At 34.1% G+C, this 19,403-nt stretch overlaps 1 protein-coding gene across 1 annotated transcript; it reads right to left on the bottom strand.

The window, feature by feature from the left end:
* Positions 1-4,791: 4,791 nt before the first annotated feature.
* Positions 4,792-16,717, bottom strand: LOC125666324 (scavenger receptor class F member 1-like). Its single transcript, XM_048899502.2, has 5 exons — positions 16,626-16,717; positions 12,963-13,006; positions 10,969-11,124; positions 10,771-10,861; positions 4,792-4,987 (listed from the first exon to the last, which is right to left on the bottom strand). Exons 1-5 carry the CDS (start codon positions 16,715-16,717, stop codon positions 4,792-4,794), a joined length of 579 nt encoding a protein of 192 aa, XP_048755459.1.
* Between the last annotated feature and the right edge of the window lie 2,686 nt (positions 16,718-19,403).

Raw genomic sequence — 19,403 nt, 5'->3', positions numbered from 1 at the left:
TTCTGTATAATACACTGATTTGGACTCAACAATTCATGATGTACTTTGCATTGTTTTTAAAATCAGCAATTTGTCTTTTAATTTCAATCCAGAGGTGTAATGACTTGCATTCCCAAAGAAGAAAAAGATAGACGCTATATAAAAAAAAATTGGCGACCAATATCATTATTAATGTTGATTACAAAATTGGTTTTATAGTGCCATAGCAAGTCGTTTAAAGAAAGTACTAACAAGTATCATAGGTGACTCTCAGAAGGGTTTTATAAAGGGACGGTTTATTGGTGAAAGCACTCTTTTTTGTAGGATTTGATTGACTATCTGAAAAGGAAAATCAGCTAGGGTTGTTATTATTAGATTTTGAAAAAGAGTTAGATTCATTGGAATGGGATTTTATTGTAAAGGCACTCAGGTCCTTCAATTTTGGGGAATCTATTGTAAAATTATTTCTTACTCTATACACTTCTAGTACCAGTTGTATAATTAACAATGGAAACTTGTATAAATTCTTCAGTCTTGAACTAGTCTGTAGACAAGGAGATCCATTGGCACCATATATCTTTATTATTACAGTAGAATTGTTGGCAAAAGCACTTAAAGAAAATCGAAATATTAAGGGTGTAACTGTGGCTGGAAAAGAAAATAAATTAGGCCAGTATGCGGACGACTCTTTTTTAACGTTAGATGGCAGTGAAAAATCACGTAGAGAATCTATGAGAGTTATTGATATATGTTTAGAATGATTTCGGACTACGTTTAAATATTTTAAAATCACAAGCAATTTGGTTGGAGAGCAAATCAGGTTCGGCGGAAACTTTGTGTAATGATCTGAAAATAAAATGGGGAAATAGCAATTTTAAGCTCCTCGAAATAGTATTTACAAAACATCTGGAAGACATGACTTTATATAATTATCAATCTAAAACCAATGCCATTAACAATTGCTAGCTTTGTGGACTAAACGGGATTTAACTCCAATAGGTAAAATCACAATTATCAAAACTTTAGCACTAACAAAGCGCATACACTTATTTTCAGCATTGCCTGACCCACCTAAACAAGTACTGTAAGAGTTGAATAAAATATTTTTTAAACTCATTTGGGGATACAAGGTAGAAAAGTTGAAAAGATATACAATTTTGGTAATTATGATGAAGGGGGACTAAATATGGTACATCTGGCATTTTATATATCTTATATTAAGCTGAAATGGGTCAAAAGGTACCTTGCTGATAATGAGGGTATGTGGCAACATATGTTGCATAGTATTTTAAATCTTAGAAATGTGGATTTCATTTTTCACCTATCGAAAGAAAAACTTAATGAATTTGTAAATCATATTGACAATGTGTTTTGGAAAGATGTGTTTAAAGCTCTATCAAGAGTTAAAAAAAGCTCTCTTTCTGTTACAGATTATTTGAATTTAGATATAAGAAACTTTGTTGATGTTAAATAATGGAATTTTAATACAAATTGGGTTGACAGAGGCATTAAGACCTTGAATGACTTAGTTTTGCAGGATGAAACATTCAAATACTTTACTGATGTAAAAGATGTGGTTGGTACAAAGAACTTTTTGAGCTATTATTGTCTTATTTCAAAAGTACCCTACCTACCAACTTACCTACCTCTCTACCTGAAGTTGTACACGTTTAAAAGCATAACCGATATTTGTACGCAGATGAGAAGAAACATAAATTCGAATATGCACAGTTTCAATCCAATATTATATTTGGGGGCACTTATGTTGAGAAGGAGGGGGGGGGGGGGTGGCTGGGCCCACCCGAGAGTTGAGGTAAAAACACATGCATTGAGTAAATATATTAACAATTTGAATATGAATTATGTACATGATAATTGTTAAAAGTCTGACAACTGATTAATATAAGACACTGTGGAGAGACTCTTTTTATTTATCTATTTAGCAATTTATCATAAAAGTGGATACCTCTTTGTGTATCCTCGCACCAAAAATTATAATTCCTCGTATAAATATAAGCAGGTTAGGTTGAAATAAATACTTCATTGATTATAATAGCTAAAAGATACGAAGTATCATTAGAAAAAGCTTAGTGTTCGAACCTTTCCTTGAACTTTTGATGACTCGATATTCGCGTAAAGGAAATAAACAAGTTACAGTGCTGGTAATGAAATAAAAGTCATTTGAGTGATTGTTACCACAGGTACTCAACGTTTTAATTATATATACTTAACACAATTGTCTCCTACAAACGACGTATTCACAAGGTCTAGCACGCCGCCATCTTGGTTTTCTTTTTACCAGCTGCATCACCTGCAATTTTCGGCGAAAAGTTCGATATAATATGAAATACGGAGACTGCTGTGATCTGGGTGAAAGTCACTGTTTCGTCCTGGGTGGAGGTGAGCTGTAATTAAATTCTACTGGCATAAAATTATGGGTTCATTTGTGGTTCATTCATTCATTCATATATCTTATGAAGGATGCGCCACTACGTAATACTTTATATATACAGGTATATACAACATATTTTATGAAGTACGCGCCATTACGTAATACTATATGTATACAGGTATATATAAAACATATCTTATGAAGGACGCGCCATTACGTAATACTATATATATACAGGTATATATAAAACATATCTTATGAAGGACGCGCCATTACGTAATACTATATATATACAGGTATATATAAAACATATCTTATGAAGGACGCGCCACTACGTAATACAATATATATATACAGGTATATATAAAACATATCTTATGAAGGACGCGCCACTACGTAATACTATATATATACAGGTATATATAAAACATATCTTATGAAGGACGCGCCATTACGTAATACTATATATATACAGGTATATAGAAAACATATCTTATGAAGGGCGCGCCACTACGTAATACTATATATATACAGGTATATATAAAACATATCTTATGAAGGACGCGCCATTACGTAATACTATATATATACAGGTATATATAAAACATATCTTATGAAGGACGCGCCACTACGTAATACTATATGTATACAGGTATATATAAAACATATCTTATGAAGGACGTGCCACTACGTAATACTATATATATACCGGTATATATACAACATATCTTATGAAGGACGCGCCACTACGGCAAATACAATCCATTCGCCTCCCATTTAGAATAGCACTCTATCCTCATTGTGATATCCTCTTCATATATGTATAAATAGCACTAAAAATGACCAACGACACGAACAACAGTGAATTGTCTAATTATCGGGACGATCTCTCACTTCCTCTGGACAATGGAACATTTATAGTTTCGCACTATAAACCCGGTCGACGTTTTCAAAAAATGGAAATACCCCATATTTAAAGTGATATTACATGTGTAAAAATGTATACAATAATATTAGGTTACATGTCAAATGTAGCTGAGTGCTTAATAAAAATGTTGATATACAACATGTAGGTGTCACCATGATTCCTAGCATACAGATGGCTGCAAATACGAAACTAAGACACGTGGTCAGTTGCTGAAGAAATTCCGGTGAAAACATGCATGGTCCAGCAAAAAGTCTGTAGCTGAAAGGGAAGGCGGATGGCCCCATATGAAAGGTAGATTTTTAAGAAGGGCAGACAGGGTTCTTGATTATGTATAGTGTCTAAATCCCCACGCTTGGTACTGTGATGGTGTGGGGGTGGTGTAGATTAGCCCAAATGAGAGAAAATCAAAGCAGAAAAGGGGCTTCTGCTCAGAGCATGTTTTGTACACCAGCACCAGTATGTATAGATTACATTTAATTTAGGGTCATAATTTATTAACAACACCAATATGAAATACAAGTATTGAAATAAAAAGGAAATATGATTTTTCATTAGTCTGTCATAATCTGACTTTGATATATACCCCCTACTCACATGTTTCAGAACCAAAAGAACAGTCCCCTTCCACCATAGAAAAGAAAACTAAACTAGAAAAGGAAACTAACATAACTAAACTACAAAACGTCTATATATAAAAATTATCGAGTGTAATATGTGGCAATAGAAAAGTCTGTTCTTATCGAGCGTCAAGACTGAACTGAAGTAATCAATCCTACGCTGGATCATGTAAAAAACCAGGGTTTTAACTGTAAAGGCCACGACACTGTTGGTTATTTAACCCTCAAATTTTCGACGCAACCTGTGTCTTTATCAGGAGACATATATTACATAAACAAATATCCAAATATCGCACACATTACGAAACACGACAAATATGAATAATAGACTGATGTACTGAATTGAGAAAAATGGTTTCGTTGTAAGCGTGACTACAGACTATGGTGTACAGAGTTTGTTTCATTATAAGCGTGTTTACAGACTATGGTGTACAGAGTTTGTTTCATTATAAGCGTGTCTACAGACTAGGGTGTACAGAGTTTGTTTCATGGTAAGCGTGTCTACAGACTAGGGTGTACAGAGTTTGTTTCGTGTTAAGTGTGTCTACAGACTAGGGTGTACAGTTTGTTTCATTGTAAGCGTGTCTACAGACTAGGGTGTACAGAGTTTGTTTCGTGTTAAGCGTGACTACATACTATGGTGTACAGAGTTTGTTTCATTGTAAGCGTGACTACAGACTAGGGTGTACAGAGTTTGTTTCGTGGTAAGCGTGTTTATAGACTAGGGTGTACAGAATTTGTACCAAGATCGAGTCTGGGTGAAAATAGAATTATTTTTTCAAAATTATAGAAATAATATATATATACAGTATATATATTACATGTCTATATGTATACATAATATCAATACATAGTCCACTGCATCATACACAACACTAACACGTGTCGTAGAAGTTAATTGCCAAGGAATCATCTGTGTAGTCCTTGTTGTAGGGAGGAGGCGGGAGGTCCTCTATAGGTTCAAGGTTATCGTAACAAGAGTTAGCTTGATGTGGCATTGTGACGTCAAGCACGTATGTCTGCGCACTGGCGTCTGGGATCTCTTGTGTGTTCTTTCTCATCTTTATTACACTATTGGAGACACATATAAATCTTTATTACACTATTGGAAACACACACAAACCTATATTACACTATCGGAGACACATATAAATATATATTACACTACCTGAAACACACAAAAATCTATATCAAACTACTAGAAACACATATAAACATATATTAGGTTTAGATTACTCCTCCTAGTCACCTGATCCCACCTCTGGTGCGTCCAGGGGTCCGTGTTTGCCGAACTATCTATTTTGCATTGCTTATCGGAGTTATGAGATTGATCACTATTCGTTATTTTCACCTTTCATTACACTACCGGAAACACACATAAACTTATATCCAGGGGTCCATGTTTGCCCAACTCTCTATTTTGTATTGCTTGTAGGAGTTATGAGATTGATCACTGTTCGTTATCTTCATCTTGAATATTACACTACCAGAAACACACATACATCTATATTACACTACCGGACACACAGATCCATCTATATTACACTACCGGTAACACACATACATCTATATTACACTACCGGAAACACACATAAATCTATATTGCACTACCGGAAACACACATAAATCTATATTACACTACCGGAAACACACATACATCTATATTACACTAACAGAAACACACATACATCTATATTATACTACCGAAAACAGAAATAAACCTATATTACACTACCGGAAACGCACATAAATCTATATTGCACTAACGGAAACGCACAAAAAGTTATATTACACTGCCAGAAACACACATAAACCTACATTTCACTACCGGAAACGCACATAAATGTATATTGCACTACTGGAAACGCACATAAATCTATATTACACTGCCAGAAACACACACAAACCTATATTACACTACCGGAAACGCACATAAATCTATTTTACACTACCGAAAACGCACATAAATCTATATTACCCTGCCAGAAACACACACACATCTATATTACACTGCCGGAAACACACATAAATCTATATTACACTGCCGGAAAAGAAAACATAAAGCTATAGTACACTGCCAGAAACACACACAAACCTATATTACATTACCGGAAACGCACATCAATCTATATTACACTGCCAGAAACACGTATACATCTATATTACACTACCGAAAACGCACATAAATCTATATTACACTGCCGGAAACACACATACATCTATATTACACTAACGGAAACACACATAAATCTATATTACACTGCCGGAAACACATATAAATCTATATCACATTACCAGAAAAACACATAAATCTATATTGCACTACCGGAAACACACATACATCTATATTACACTACCAGAAACACACATACATCTATATTATACTACCGGAAACGCACATAAATGTATATTGCATTACCGGAATCGCACATAAATCTATATTGCACTACCGGAATCGCACAAAAAGTTATATTCCACTGCCAGAAACACACATAAACCTATATTTCACTACCGGAAACGCACATAAATCTATATTACACTACCAGAAAAACACATCAATCTATATTACACTGCCAGAAACACATATACATCTATATTACACTACCGAAAACGCACATAAATCTATATTACACTGCCGGAAACACACATACATATATATTACACTAACGGAAACACATATAAATCTATATTACACTGCCGGAAACACATATAAATCTATATTACATTACCGAAAACAAACTTCAACCTATATTACACTACCGGAAACGCACATAAATCTATATTACACTACCGGAAACGCACATAAATGTATATTGCACTACCGGAATCGCACAAAAAGTTATATTCCACTGCCAGAAACACACATAAACCTATATTTCACTACCGGAAACGCACATAAATCTATATTACACTACCAGAAAAACACATCAATCTATATTACACTGCCAGAAACACACACACATCTATATTACACTGCCGGAAACACACATAAATTTATATTACACTGCCGGAAACACACATAAATCTATATTACACTACCGGAAACGCACATAAATCTATATTACACTACCGGAAACGCACATAAATGTATATTGCACTACCGGAATCGCACAAAAAGTTATATTCCACTGCCAGAAACACACATAAACCTATATTTTACTACCGGAAACGCACATAAATCTATATTACACTACCTGAAAAACACACCAATCTATATTACACTACCTGAAAAACACACCAATCTATATTACACTGCCAGAAACACACATACATCTATATTACACTACCGAAAACGCACATAAATCTATATTACACTGCCGGAAACACACATACATCTATATTACACTAACGGAAACACACATAAATCTATATTATACTGCCGGAAACACATATAAATCTATATTACATTACCGAAAACAAACTTAAACCTATATTACACTACCAAAAACGCACATAAATCTATATTACACTACCAGAAACGCACATAAATGTATATTGCACTACCGGAATCGCACAAAAAGTTATATTCCACTGCCAGAAACACACATAAACCTATATTTCACTACCGGAAACGCACATAAATCTATATTACACTACCAGAAAAACACATCAATCTATATTACACTGCCAGAAACACACATACATCTATATTACACTGCCGGAAACACACATAAATCTATATTACACTGCCGGAAACACACATAAATCTATATTACACTACCGGAAACGCACATAAATCTATATTACACTACCAGAAACGCACATAAATGTATATTGCACTACCGGAATCGCACAAAAAGTTATATTCCACTGCCAGAAACGCACATAAACCTATATTTCACTACCGGAAACGCACATAAATCTATATTACACTACCAGAAAAACACATCAATCTATATTACACTGCCAGAAACACACATACATCTATATTACACTGCCGGAAACACACATAAATATATATTACACTGCCGGAAACACACATAAATCTATATTACATTACCGGAAACACACATAAATCTATATTGTACTACCGGAATCGCACAAAAAGTTATATTACACTGCCAGAAACACACATACATCTATATTACACTACCGAAAACGCACATAAATCTATATTACACTGCCAGAAACACGCATACATCTATATTACACTACCGAAAAAACACATAAATCTATATTACACTGCCGGAAACACACATACATCTATATTACACTAACGGAAACACACATAAATCTATATTACACTGCCGGAAACACATATAAATCTATATTACATTACCGAAAACAAACTTAAACCTATATTACACTACCGGAAACGCACATAAATCTATATTACACTACCGGAAACGCACATAAATGTATATTGCACTACCGGAATCGCACAAAAAGTTATATTCCACTGCCAGAAACACACATAAACCTATATTCCACTACCGGAAACGCACATAAATCTATATTACACTACCTGAAAAACACATCAATCTATATTACACTGCCAGAAACACACATACATCTATATTACACTGCCGGAAACACACATAAATCTATATTACATTACCGGAAACACACATAAATCTATATTGTACTACCGGAATCGCACAAAAAGTTATATTCCACTGCCAGAAACACACATAAACCTATATTTCACTACCGGAAACGCACATAAATCTATATTACACTACCAGAAAAACACATCAATCTATATTACACTCCCAGAAACACACATACATCTATATTACACTGCCGGAAACACACATAAATCTATATTACATTACCGGAAACACACATAAATCTATATTACACTGCCGGAAAAGAAAACATAAATCTATATTACACTGCCGGAAACACACATAAATCTATATTACATTACCGGAAACACACATAAATCTATATTGTACTACCGGAAACACACATAAATCTATATTACACTACCGGAAACACACATAAATCTATATTGCACTACCGGAAACGCACATAAAGCTATATTACACTGCCACAAACACACATAAACCTATATTTCACTACCGGAAACGCACATAAATCTATATTATACTGCCGGAAACGCACATAAAGCTATATTACACTGCCAGAAACACACACAAACCTATATTACACTACTGGCAACACACAGAGATCTATATTGCAATACTGGAAACACACATACATCGTCTGTTTGAACCAAACAGTGTGCTACATTTGTACAAAGAAATATCTGAATACACATATATTCAATAGCGTCGTAGTTGTTAGCTGGAAATCAGTATCATAAAAAATTAGAATTACATTAAAATGTTATTTTTCATAAAAAAATATGAAACTGACCCTCATCAACAGTAATTGCTACACGGTCTATGTTATGTTAGCTACATTTAATTATCTGTAGTCTGCTATCGTCATCGTTGTGGACGTTTCACATTTTCTCTTTTTTCCTCAATTGCAAGCCAGATTATCTCAGATTATTCATTTTGTAAAGATTATTCAAATCTATCCAAATTTAGGTCTTCGCTCCGATGCTGGTAAAGATCATGAATGGTGTACATATAAATGTGACGTATAAATGTGAGATCAATTTGGGATTATTTTCAAGTCTTCTCAATGCCAACAGGTTGCAATGAATAAAACGTACGTGTTTCATACGAACTGAAAGGCCGTTCTTACTGATTGGAACTACGGATTACTCTGTTTACCTGATCAAGATATTAAGCTTACAGCGGGTATAACCGGTCAACAGAAGATGCTTACTCCTCCTAGGCACCTAATGGGCCCTTATTCACAAAATATCTTACGACTAAGCTACAAAAATAATTCTGTCTAATAATCAAATACCGACCACAAGCTTATAGATATGGAATACATACTGATGATTATAAAGTTTTATAAATCATGGATGTACTTTACATATCGTTTAAGAAAATCTACAAGAAATAAGAAAATTACAGTGTTCGTAATTTTTTATCTTAGTCGTAAGATATTGTGTCAATAGGGCCACTGATCTCACTAATGGTATATCCAGGGGTCCGTTTTTGCCCAACTTTCTATTTTGTATTTCTTATAGGATGGTTGGTTTGTTGTTTAACGTCCCTCTCAAGAATTTTTCACTCATATGGAGACGTCCCCATTGCCGGTGAAGGGCTGCAAACTTTAGGCCTATGCTCGGCGCTAACGGCGTTTGAGCAGGGAAGAATATTTATCGTGCCACACCTGCTGTGACACGGGGCCTCGTATTATGCAGTCTCATCCGAAGGACCGCCCCATTTAGTCGCCTTTTACGACAAGCAAGGGGTACAGAGGACCTTCTCCAACCCGGATCGCCACGGCATTATTTCTTATAGGGGTACGGAATTGATCTTCACTTTTTTACGTTTGTTTTTAATCAAATAAGGGTCCAATTAATTACAGCATGCCCTACAAATCCAGCAGTCAGAATTTCTTTCATGTGTAAATGTCTACCCTACCCTTGATTTCTAACGTCTCTTCCGAATGGTCAACGAGTTTCAATTTTTTTTATAGGTGGAAGAGAAACCCAGATACAATGTACATAGATACAATGTACCTGGGAAGAGACCACCGACCTCCCGAAAGTAACTGGGAAACTTTCTCACTTAACAGCGAGATTCGAACCCGCGCCGACAGAGGTGAGAGGCCGTGTGATTTTGAGCGCGATGCTCTAACCACTCGGCCACGGAGGCCCTTGATGGGAATGAAGATTAGCTTATGATTTCATAAGTTCAATTCAGTCGCGTTTGGTCGATCACCCTACTGACCAATGTAAAGCAAATATGTTAGCACGGAACCACCATGATGGTTTTTTTAATCATTTTACGTTAAACGTAGTGATTATAATCTGTACTTACAGTAGCGTAAAGATGAGACAAAACAAACACAGAAGTCCCAGGGTTGTTGGAATGGCGACCGTTAAAGTTATGGGGTTCAGATAATTCAAGTCTGAAATAAGAAATAGAAATTTGTCTTAGAATGCGAAGACTATTTTAGATAGTTCCCACAATTCAAGTTCCCGTTATAAATTACTGTGAATCTCAGCCAAAACTCACTTTCAGATGTGTTTGAAGAATTCGAAGTTGACATGCAGCCAAACGTTGAGTTGCAGTTGTCCATGTTGCACTGGCATTTGAAGCTACACAGTTCTCTATAGAAACCAGGAGGACAGGAACCAATACAATTCTTTCCAAAAGACCCGTGAGGACACACTGCAAGATTACAGGTTTTACTGGGTGTTTTTTTTTTTATTTACAAAAGTTTGTGATAGTTTTTTTTTCACCTGAGGATTCATTGTAGATATGCTGGAGATACATGAGATGATTTTACTTTGGATATAGATGTGGATATTTGGATATAGATGTGGATATTTAGATATAGATGTGGATATTTAGATATAGATGATGTGGATATTTGGATATAGATGTGGATATTTGAATATAGATGTGGATATTTGGATATAGATGTGGATATTTAGATATAGACGTGGATATTTGGATATAAATGTAGATATTTGGATATAGATGTGGATATTTCGATATAGATGTGGATATTTGGATATAGATGTGGATATTTGGATATAGATGTGGATATTTAGATATAGATGTGGATATTTAGATATAGATGATGTGGATATTTAGATATAGATGTGGATATTTATATATAAATGTGTGTATTTGGATATAGATGTGGATATTTGGATATAGATGTGGATATTTGGATATAGATGTGGATATTTAGATATAGATGTGGATATTTGGATATAGATGTGGATATTTGGATATAGATGTGGATATTTAGATATAGATGTGGATATTTACAGAAATAGGTATATACACATGTGCAGAACACGCATACTTCAAATAAGCGGATCCCTTCTAACAACAGGATACAGAACTGATATACGTCTGGTATTCTCTAGCAGAAAAACAAGACATGGTGCTCCTGTTTATGCATACACGTTTTAGATCATGTGACATGTATGAACACGAAGTGGAAATAGGACAGAGTCTTTCACATCTATTTCATATTCAAATGTTTTACTGAACATAGATGTTAACGAAACTTCAACCCCATATAAGTTGATGCTACATGTACAGGGACTTCAACAATCTCCATTAAAGTCAGCATCTCGTAACCTCTGTGCTCGTTATAATTTTAATATTTCTAATGGCATTTGACGTGTTTTATACCAATTGTTATGCCGTTCTTTATACAGATTTTGACTACAGATTGCTCCATTTGCCTGATCAAGATGCATAAGGCTCGCGGTGGGTGTAACCAATCAACAGGAGATGTTTACTGCTTATAATCCCCACTTTGTCCACGAAATCTCTTGTACTTTTTATAGGGGACAGACAGAGAAAATATACAATTATACTTCGTTTGCAAAATTGATCACCGATGAAAATATTTGATTTGCTTTACATATGGAATAGACTTTATCTTACCTTTACTTATATTTGTATAAAGGAAAACATTCCTGCAAAATTTAGTCTACTTTATTACAATTTCATTTTGTATGTAACACACAATTTTATTGGCGGAGCAACTTATTTTGTAATTTATAATAGAACTGGCTACCGTGTGATATCATCAATTTATCCAAACATTCATCCAAAAAATAAACTGAAATCGTATTTGTCAAGTGATGAAATTTTAAGGAATGAATTTGATAGTAAATCATCGTAATGGATTATAATCAAATAATCAACTACGCAGTTTATAGGGATGGTGTAATCTGGACCAAGTTTTATTTCCGTGGGGGTCCTGGTCAGAATAGGTCCTCAGTACCCCTTGCTTGTCGTAAGAGGCGACTACATTGAGCGGGCCTTCAGATGCGACCAATGTCCCGTGTCACAGAAGGTGTGGCACGATAAAGATATCTCCCTGCTCAAAGGTCATAAGCGCCGAGCATAGGCCTAAATTTTGCAACCCTTCACTGGCAGTGGTGACGTCTCCATATGAGTGAAAACTTCTTTAGAGGGACATTAAACAATATACAGTCAATCAATTTATACCAAGTTGTCATTTCCCCCGAATGACTTACCTACACAGTGCCCGGTTGAATTAAAATGAAATCCTGTACAGCATCTACAAAATGACTAATACATTAGAAATCTTAATAATCTGCTGCATATTGATAAATTCATATTAAATATACTTATGTAATGCATTTCATTTATAGCGATACACGAGGGTAAATGAACCGTGGCGTCTCTCGGTGGCATACTTAAAGGACACAACGCATGTTTCTAAACTTTTTCATTTTTTTTCAGCAAAATTAACTCTTTTTATGCCTAAAACTACTTTAAATGTGTTTTAAATGAAATATTTTGCGTAGTTTTCGAGTTTGAAAGCGATGAAATTCAAATCTTGCGATATGCATATTTTCTTTCGCTAGTTTACGCGCCATTATGTGTGACGTCATATGCGCCCTCGGGTTTGAAAACATCTATTAGCCATTTCATAAACAGATTAGATTTAATCGACATAAAAACCAATTATCACGTTAACGGCTTGTAAATAATAATGCATTAAGATGTTTTGTGCCGTGCTCGGGTGTACTAGTTGTCGGTAGAAAGGATTTAGACTGAGTATTTTTCAATTTTTCGAAGGAAGGTACGAGAAAAAAGACGTGGATAATTTTTTTTTTTGTTAGAGCAAGAACTTTACCGTAAAAAACACACCCAGTCACCTTTTCAAACACCGCTTGGACAGAGACCCTGATAAACTGCGAGAAAATGGATATATCGAAGCTATAAGCACTGGTAGGCCTATAGCATACATTCTGATTTGCTCTTCAAATTCAATACACGCTCAGATCAACTGACCTTCACCTTGTAACAACATATATCGTCGATACAATGTAACTTCTACCAACTGGTAGATTTACAACAAAAACAAAAAATTAAAGATACAAAATAATTGAACTTTTAATTATACAAATAGTAGAATATTGTATTTCCTAACTTTAAATTGAATTATAAAATTATTTCCTTATTGAACTCGTAGCATCTTGAGTGCGTCAGTAGGATATAACGCCGTGCTCCCACTTCGTACTTCCTAAAGACGTGCAGATCACAATTCAAAAATAGTAATAAGATTGCTTTATCAAAATAAAATAATGTGATTACCACTTTAAATTTGAATATTTTTATTGATTTGTATGTGTTGTCTTTTTCTTTCTTTCCGAAATGCACGCGTGACAATAGCTTGGCATAGGGCCTACTTGTCAACAATTTAACGTATTATAATTTGTCTAATCCAAAAATAAATAATGATTGCACTGTTTATTTTAGAAAAACAGCGCCAATTACAGATGTGTAAAGGAATAACATCCCCAAACAGTTTGTAGACAGCGACCCATATAAACATTATTTACTCACAATATTGCTGATTTCATACACGCTTTACTCGCTATATTTGGATATTTACATCGTTATATGTGTGCACTGGTGGCGAACACATATAAAACTCGGACAATTTGTCAACATCGATTTAAATGTTGCCCATGGTAAATAAATTAGGCCCCTAAAAGTTGAGTTTTTAATAATATCTCGCAGTACTTTCACAATCCGAAGGGCTCATGTGACGTCACTGTTCCACGTGACTACCTACCTAATTAACTTGACTTTTTGAAATCGGGGCTTAAATGTGGTTAATTATCGCAAAATTTCGGCAAACGAACTATTAGAATTAATTACTATAAGCATAAAGAAGACAAAATGCATGTAATGTTGTGTACTTTGAAAACATGAAATGTGTCCTTTAATGAAGCGTATAGATTTAGCGCTGCGTGAAAAATATCCAACCGTGAAGCGTCGCAGTTCATACCCTCATGTATATTCACGAAACATGCTGATGTGCAGCGTCGCACTTCATACCCTCATGTATTTCAAAAATGAAAAATATTCCTTCTATTTACATTCCACTTTCATTTCTGTCGAAATAGAAGTTGTTGACACCTTTAATTATCTTGGTCTTACTTTAAATTTTAATGGTAAATTTATAGAATCTCGGTGTATTATCGCTGATCAGGGTAGAACATGTATTTACCGAATTTGTGATAATCTGTCACGTAATATTGTAACTAATCTTCATGTATTTGATACTTATGTTTCAAGTGTTTTGAATTATGGTAGTGAAATGTGGAGTTTTAACCCAAGTAACGATGTTGAAAAGGTGTATGTAGACTTTTGTAAGCGAATCTTACATGTAAAGAAGTGCACCCCAATGTTTTGTTTACAAGTGCAGCACAATTTGACTAGTACTACATTGCGTCGAAGGCAAAACGAATGGAAATGTAAATATAAAAATATAATTGTCTACAGCGGATCATACAAGTTAGATGTGTTATTTTTTAGTATCTGTATCGGATCATACAGATTAAGATATGTTGTTGGTTTTAAAAAAAAAATAAATTTATCGGGTCATACAAGTCAGGTGTGTTGTTTTTGAGTACCTTCATGGGATCATGCAAGGTGTGTGTGTGCGAGTTTTGTTTTTTAGTATCTTTACCAATACTTAGAGGAAATAGGTATTGAGATGATGCATCCATTTGAAGTACAGGTATATTTGCTAAAATAAAAGCTTGGTTTCTATAATATGTATGTCCTACCTATTGTACAGGTATATTTACTGAAACAAAAGATTGGTTTCTGTAATATATATCTCCTACCTATTGTACACGTATATTTACTAAAACAAAAGATCGGTTTTTATAATATATATGTCCTACCTATTGTACACGTATATTTACTAAAACAAAAGATCGGTTTTTATAATATATATGTCCTACCTATTGTACACGTATATTTACTAAAACAAAAGATCGGTTTTTATAATATATATGTCCTACCTATTGTACACGTATATTTACTAAAACAAAAGATCGGTTTTTATAATATATATGTCCTACCTATTGTACACGTATATTTACTAAAACAAAAGATCGGTTTTTATAATATATATGTCCTACCTATTGTACACGTATATTTACTAAAACAAAAGATCGGTTTTTATAATATATATGTCCTACCTATTGTACACGTATATTTACTAAAACAAAAGATCGGTTTTTATAATATATATGTCCTACCTATTGTACACGTATATTTACTAAAACAAAAGATCGGTTTTTATAATATATATGTCCTACCTATTGTACACGTATATTTACTAAAACAAAAGATCGGTTTTTATAATATATATGTCCTACCTATTGTACACGTATATTTACTAAAACAAAAGATCGGTTTTTATAATATATATGTCCTACCTATTGTACACGTATATTTACTAAAACAAAAGATCGGTTTTTATAATATATATGTCCTACCTATTGTACACGTATATTTACTAAAACAAAAGATCGGTTTTTATAATATATATGTCCTACCTATTGTACACGTATATTTACTAAAACAAAAGATCGGTTTTTATAATATATATGTCCTACCTATTGTACACGTATATTTACTAAAACAAAAGATCGGTTTTTATAATATATATGTCCTACCTATTGTACACGTATATTTACTAAAACAAAAGATCGGTTTTTATAATATATATGTCCTACCTATTGTACACGTATATTTACTAAAACAAAAGATCGGTTTTTATAATATATATGTCCTACCTATTGTACACGTATATTTACTAAAACAAAAGATCGGTTTTTATAATATATATGTCCTACCTATTGCCTCACATCCGTCCACCCGTGAAGACAAGAGAAAACACCACCAACACCAGTCTAAACATGTTGTCTCTCTTTCTTGTCCATTTTCCTTTCTCTACCATTCTTATTACAAATGGGTTAGTTATTGTAAATATTGGAGTATATCGAACAACGAGGAAATAGATGGAATGTGCTTTATTGTTAGTAAAGTCGGATTTAATAGGAACAGGAAATGAAGAGGAAAATTTGTTTTCTCTCTTTTTAATTCATTAGAGCATTGTAAACACTTTATGCAAGTATAACAACACCCCACAAACACTTTAAACAAAGTAATGTTTTTAGTATACAAATACGACCCTAAAGTTTTAAGTATAACAGCACGACTCTAAAGTTTTAAGTATACAACATGCCCCTAAAGTTTTAAATATAACAACACGACCCTAAAGTTTTAAGTATAACAGCACGCCCCTAAAGTTTTAAATATAACAATACGACCCTAAAATTTTAAATATAACAATACGACACTAAAGTTTTAAGTATAACAACACGACCCTAAAGTTTTAAGTATAACAACACGACCCTAAAGTTTTAAAAATTGCAACATTACGATAAGTATCAAACATCTTGACACTTTATCTGAACATAATTTTGTAAAATTCGACTGTTCTTCAGGAATATTTTTCTGATTATTAAATTTCCATCTCCTTTTATTTCTGGTTGGTTAATTGTTGTACGTCTCGTTGATAATTTTTCACTTGTATTGAGACGTCACCAGTTGTACCTTCAATTTAGCGCTGACCGTCGTAGCAGTGAGGGTTCTTCAAATAACCTACCAACACCTGCCACGACACACATCTAACGTTCCGTGAATGCCGAGCGTGCAGAGAGCAAGTAATCACTACCTGTGTTAAGGTCTTAGGTTTGACGCGGCCAGGACACGAGTAGGGCTCCAACTAATTACGAACTTCCGGTTTCGAAGCGAAAGCTTTATCACAGATCTATCACGACCTGTTCAACCCGAAGAGATGAACTAATTAACAAATAAAATGAATTAGAGAAGAACAGACTGGGGAAAAGGGGGTGCTTACTCCTCCTAAGCACCTGCTCCTGCCTCTGGTGTGTTCAAGGGTCCGTGTTTGCCAACTCTCTATTTTGTATTTTTCATAAGATTTATGAAATTGATCACTGTTCGGTATCTTCACCTTTTCATGACTAACCAAAAATTTTGAGATAATTTTCAAGGATATATAGCAAACAAATCATCAAGCTTTTTTTATTTAACTTCCAGAAGAAGAACCTGTTTAGGGATGAAATGGTTTCAATTTACATCTCTGAACATTTCAAAGTGAACATTACTGAAATTCAGAGAAAACAAGAGAGGACTCGAAATGGCGATTGTAAAGTCCAGTTCTAAGTTAAAGAGAAGATCATCAGGAATATTTCAGTGTGTTCATTCTTTCTCAAAACGACACACTTTATACACCTTATTATTATACTTATTATAAAGCACGGTGTGGTAGCATGGACAGTCTTTAAAGGTGTAAGACCTGATGTTCATGTAATACTATAATTTTTGTACATAATTACTTTAAAGCAGATTAATTACTTTATAAAGTTATTAACTTTCCCTTCATTACATGCTTGAAAACATCTGCATGTAAAAGAAAACAGTGAGAATATTATTTAGAAAGTAAATATAGTGGCTACATATATAAATCATCCCATAATAGACGTCTATAAATAGACCCACGCGCGTCAGGGGAATCCCAACATGAGGTATTAACTCATACGCAACTGTCTAGTTTTAAGGCTGAAAGAGCGTAAAACAACAAATTACGAAGAGGTATTTGATATTTTTATTTCTATTAAACTTATGTTACGGCACTGTTATAGCAAAATACACAGCTTTACACAGATAAAACCAGCGATGATCTGAAAGTTTGAACTGGTTATGTAACTGTCACTTGAAATGGCAGAGTGTTTGTAAACATCGATTTAAAATCAAATTATTTGGGTTAAAACAGGTGAAATAATTTATGATATGTCGTACAGTCTCATAACTACATACGTGCGATGATTTAATATCGTTTTTACGACATGGAAAAAAAAAATATTGTAATTCGGACCATACAGCTTTAAATTTTGTAATCGTCATTTTTTTGGTCATGTGGATGCTATTGTTGGAAATCAATGCAGTCGCGTTACTTGATCTCGGCACGTGGTCCATATTCTAAAATCTAAAATTCTAAAAACAGTAATTATCTCCTCACTATATACACCCATTCCAGGATATTTATGATCAATTGAGACGTCTCTACCGACAAAGTGTTCTCTATTGGAACGGCACATACGGACCTCCGTGTACGGGAACGTGAGAGTGAGATTAGAATTAAGTGTATAAAAATCTACTAACGTGAGAGTAGGATTAAATGTTAGCCATATATAGTGTTTCCCAGTCTGCATTTTATTCATTTTGTTATTCTACATTTGAAAACATTTCCTGTTTTAATATACTAGGTGACATTGTGACTGTACAGTCGGTATATTGCATGTGAAGTATGTAAATATTTTGTAAATAATCAGTTTAAATCATCTACCTAAAAACTCTTGCCATTTCAGTACAACCACTTTCATTAATACGAATGGGTTATTTCTGGGGAATCATACAATGCCTGTATATAGAGAAGATCATTATAAGTCTTTGTACACTCGACGTTTTAAACACCGCCATTTAACTCTCGCTCCTCTGTCACGGTAATTCTCCACAGGAGACTGTGAGTTTCTTTGGACATGAAGTGAACTTTCTTT

Source organism: Ostrea edulis, chromosome 10 (genome assembly GCF_947568905.1).
Source record: "Ostrea edulis chromosome 10, xbOstEdul1.1, whole genome shotgun sequence".
Lineage (NCBI taxonomy): Eukaryota > Metazoa > Mollusca > Bivalvia > Ostreida > Ostreidae > Ostrea > Ostrea edulis.
Note: the sequence above shows the minus strand (reverse complement) of the source record. Positions and strands in the feature narration are given on the sequence as shown.

Bases quoted from the DNA above. Each gene is read 5' to 3' on its own strand.
- LOC125666324 (XM_048899502.2), bottom strand. From the start codon at position 16,717: ATGGTAGAGAAAGGAAAATGGACAAGAAAGAGAGACAACATGTTTAGA. The intron at 13,007-16,625 runs GTGAGGCAATAG...GTCATTTTGTAG, and splicing joins GTCTTCACGGGTGGACGGAT to ATGCTGTACAGGATTTCATT. The intron at 10,862-10,968 runs GTGAGTTTTGGC...TTCTTATTTCAG, and splicing joins TTCTTCAAACACATCTGAAA to ACTTGAATTATCTGAACCCC.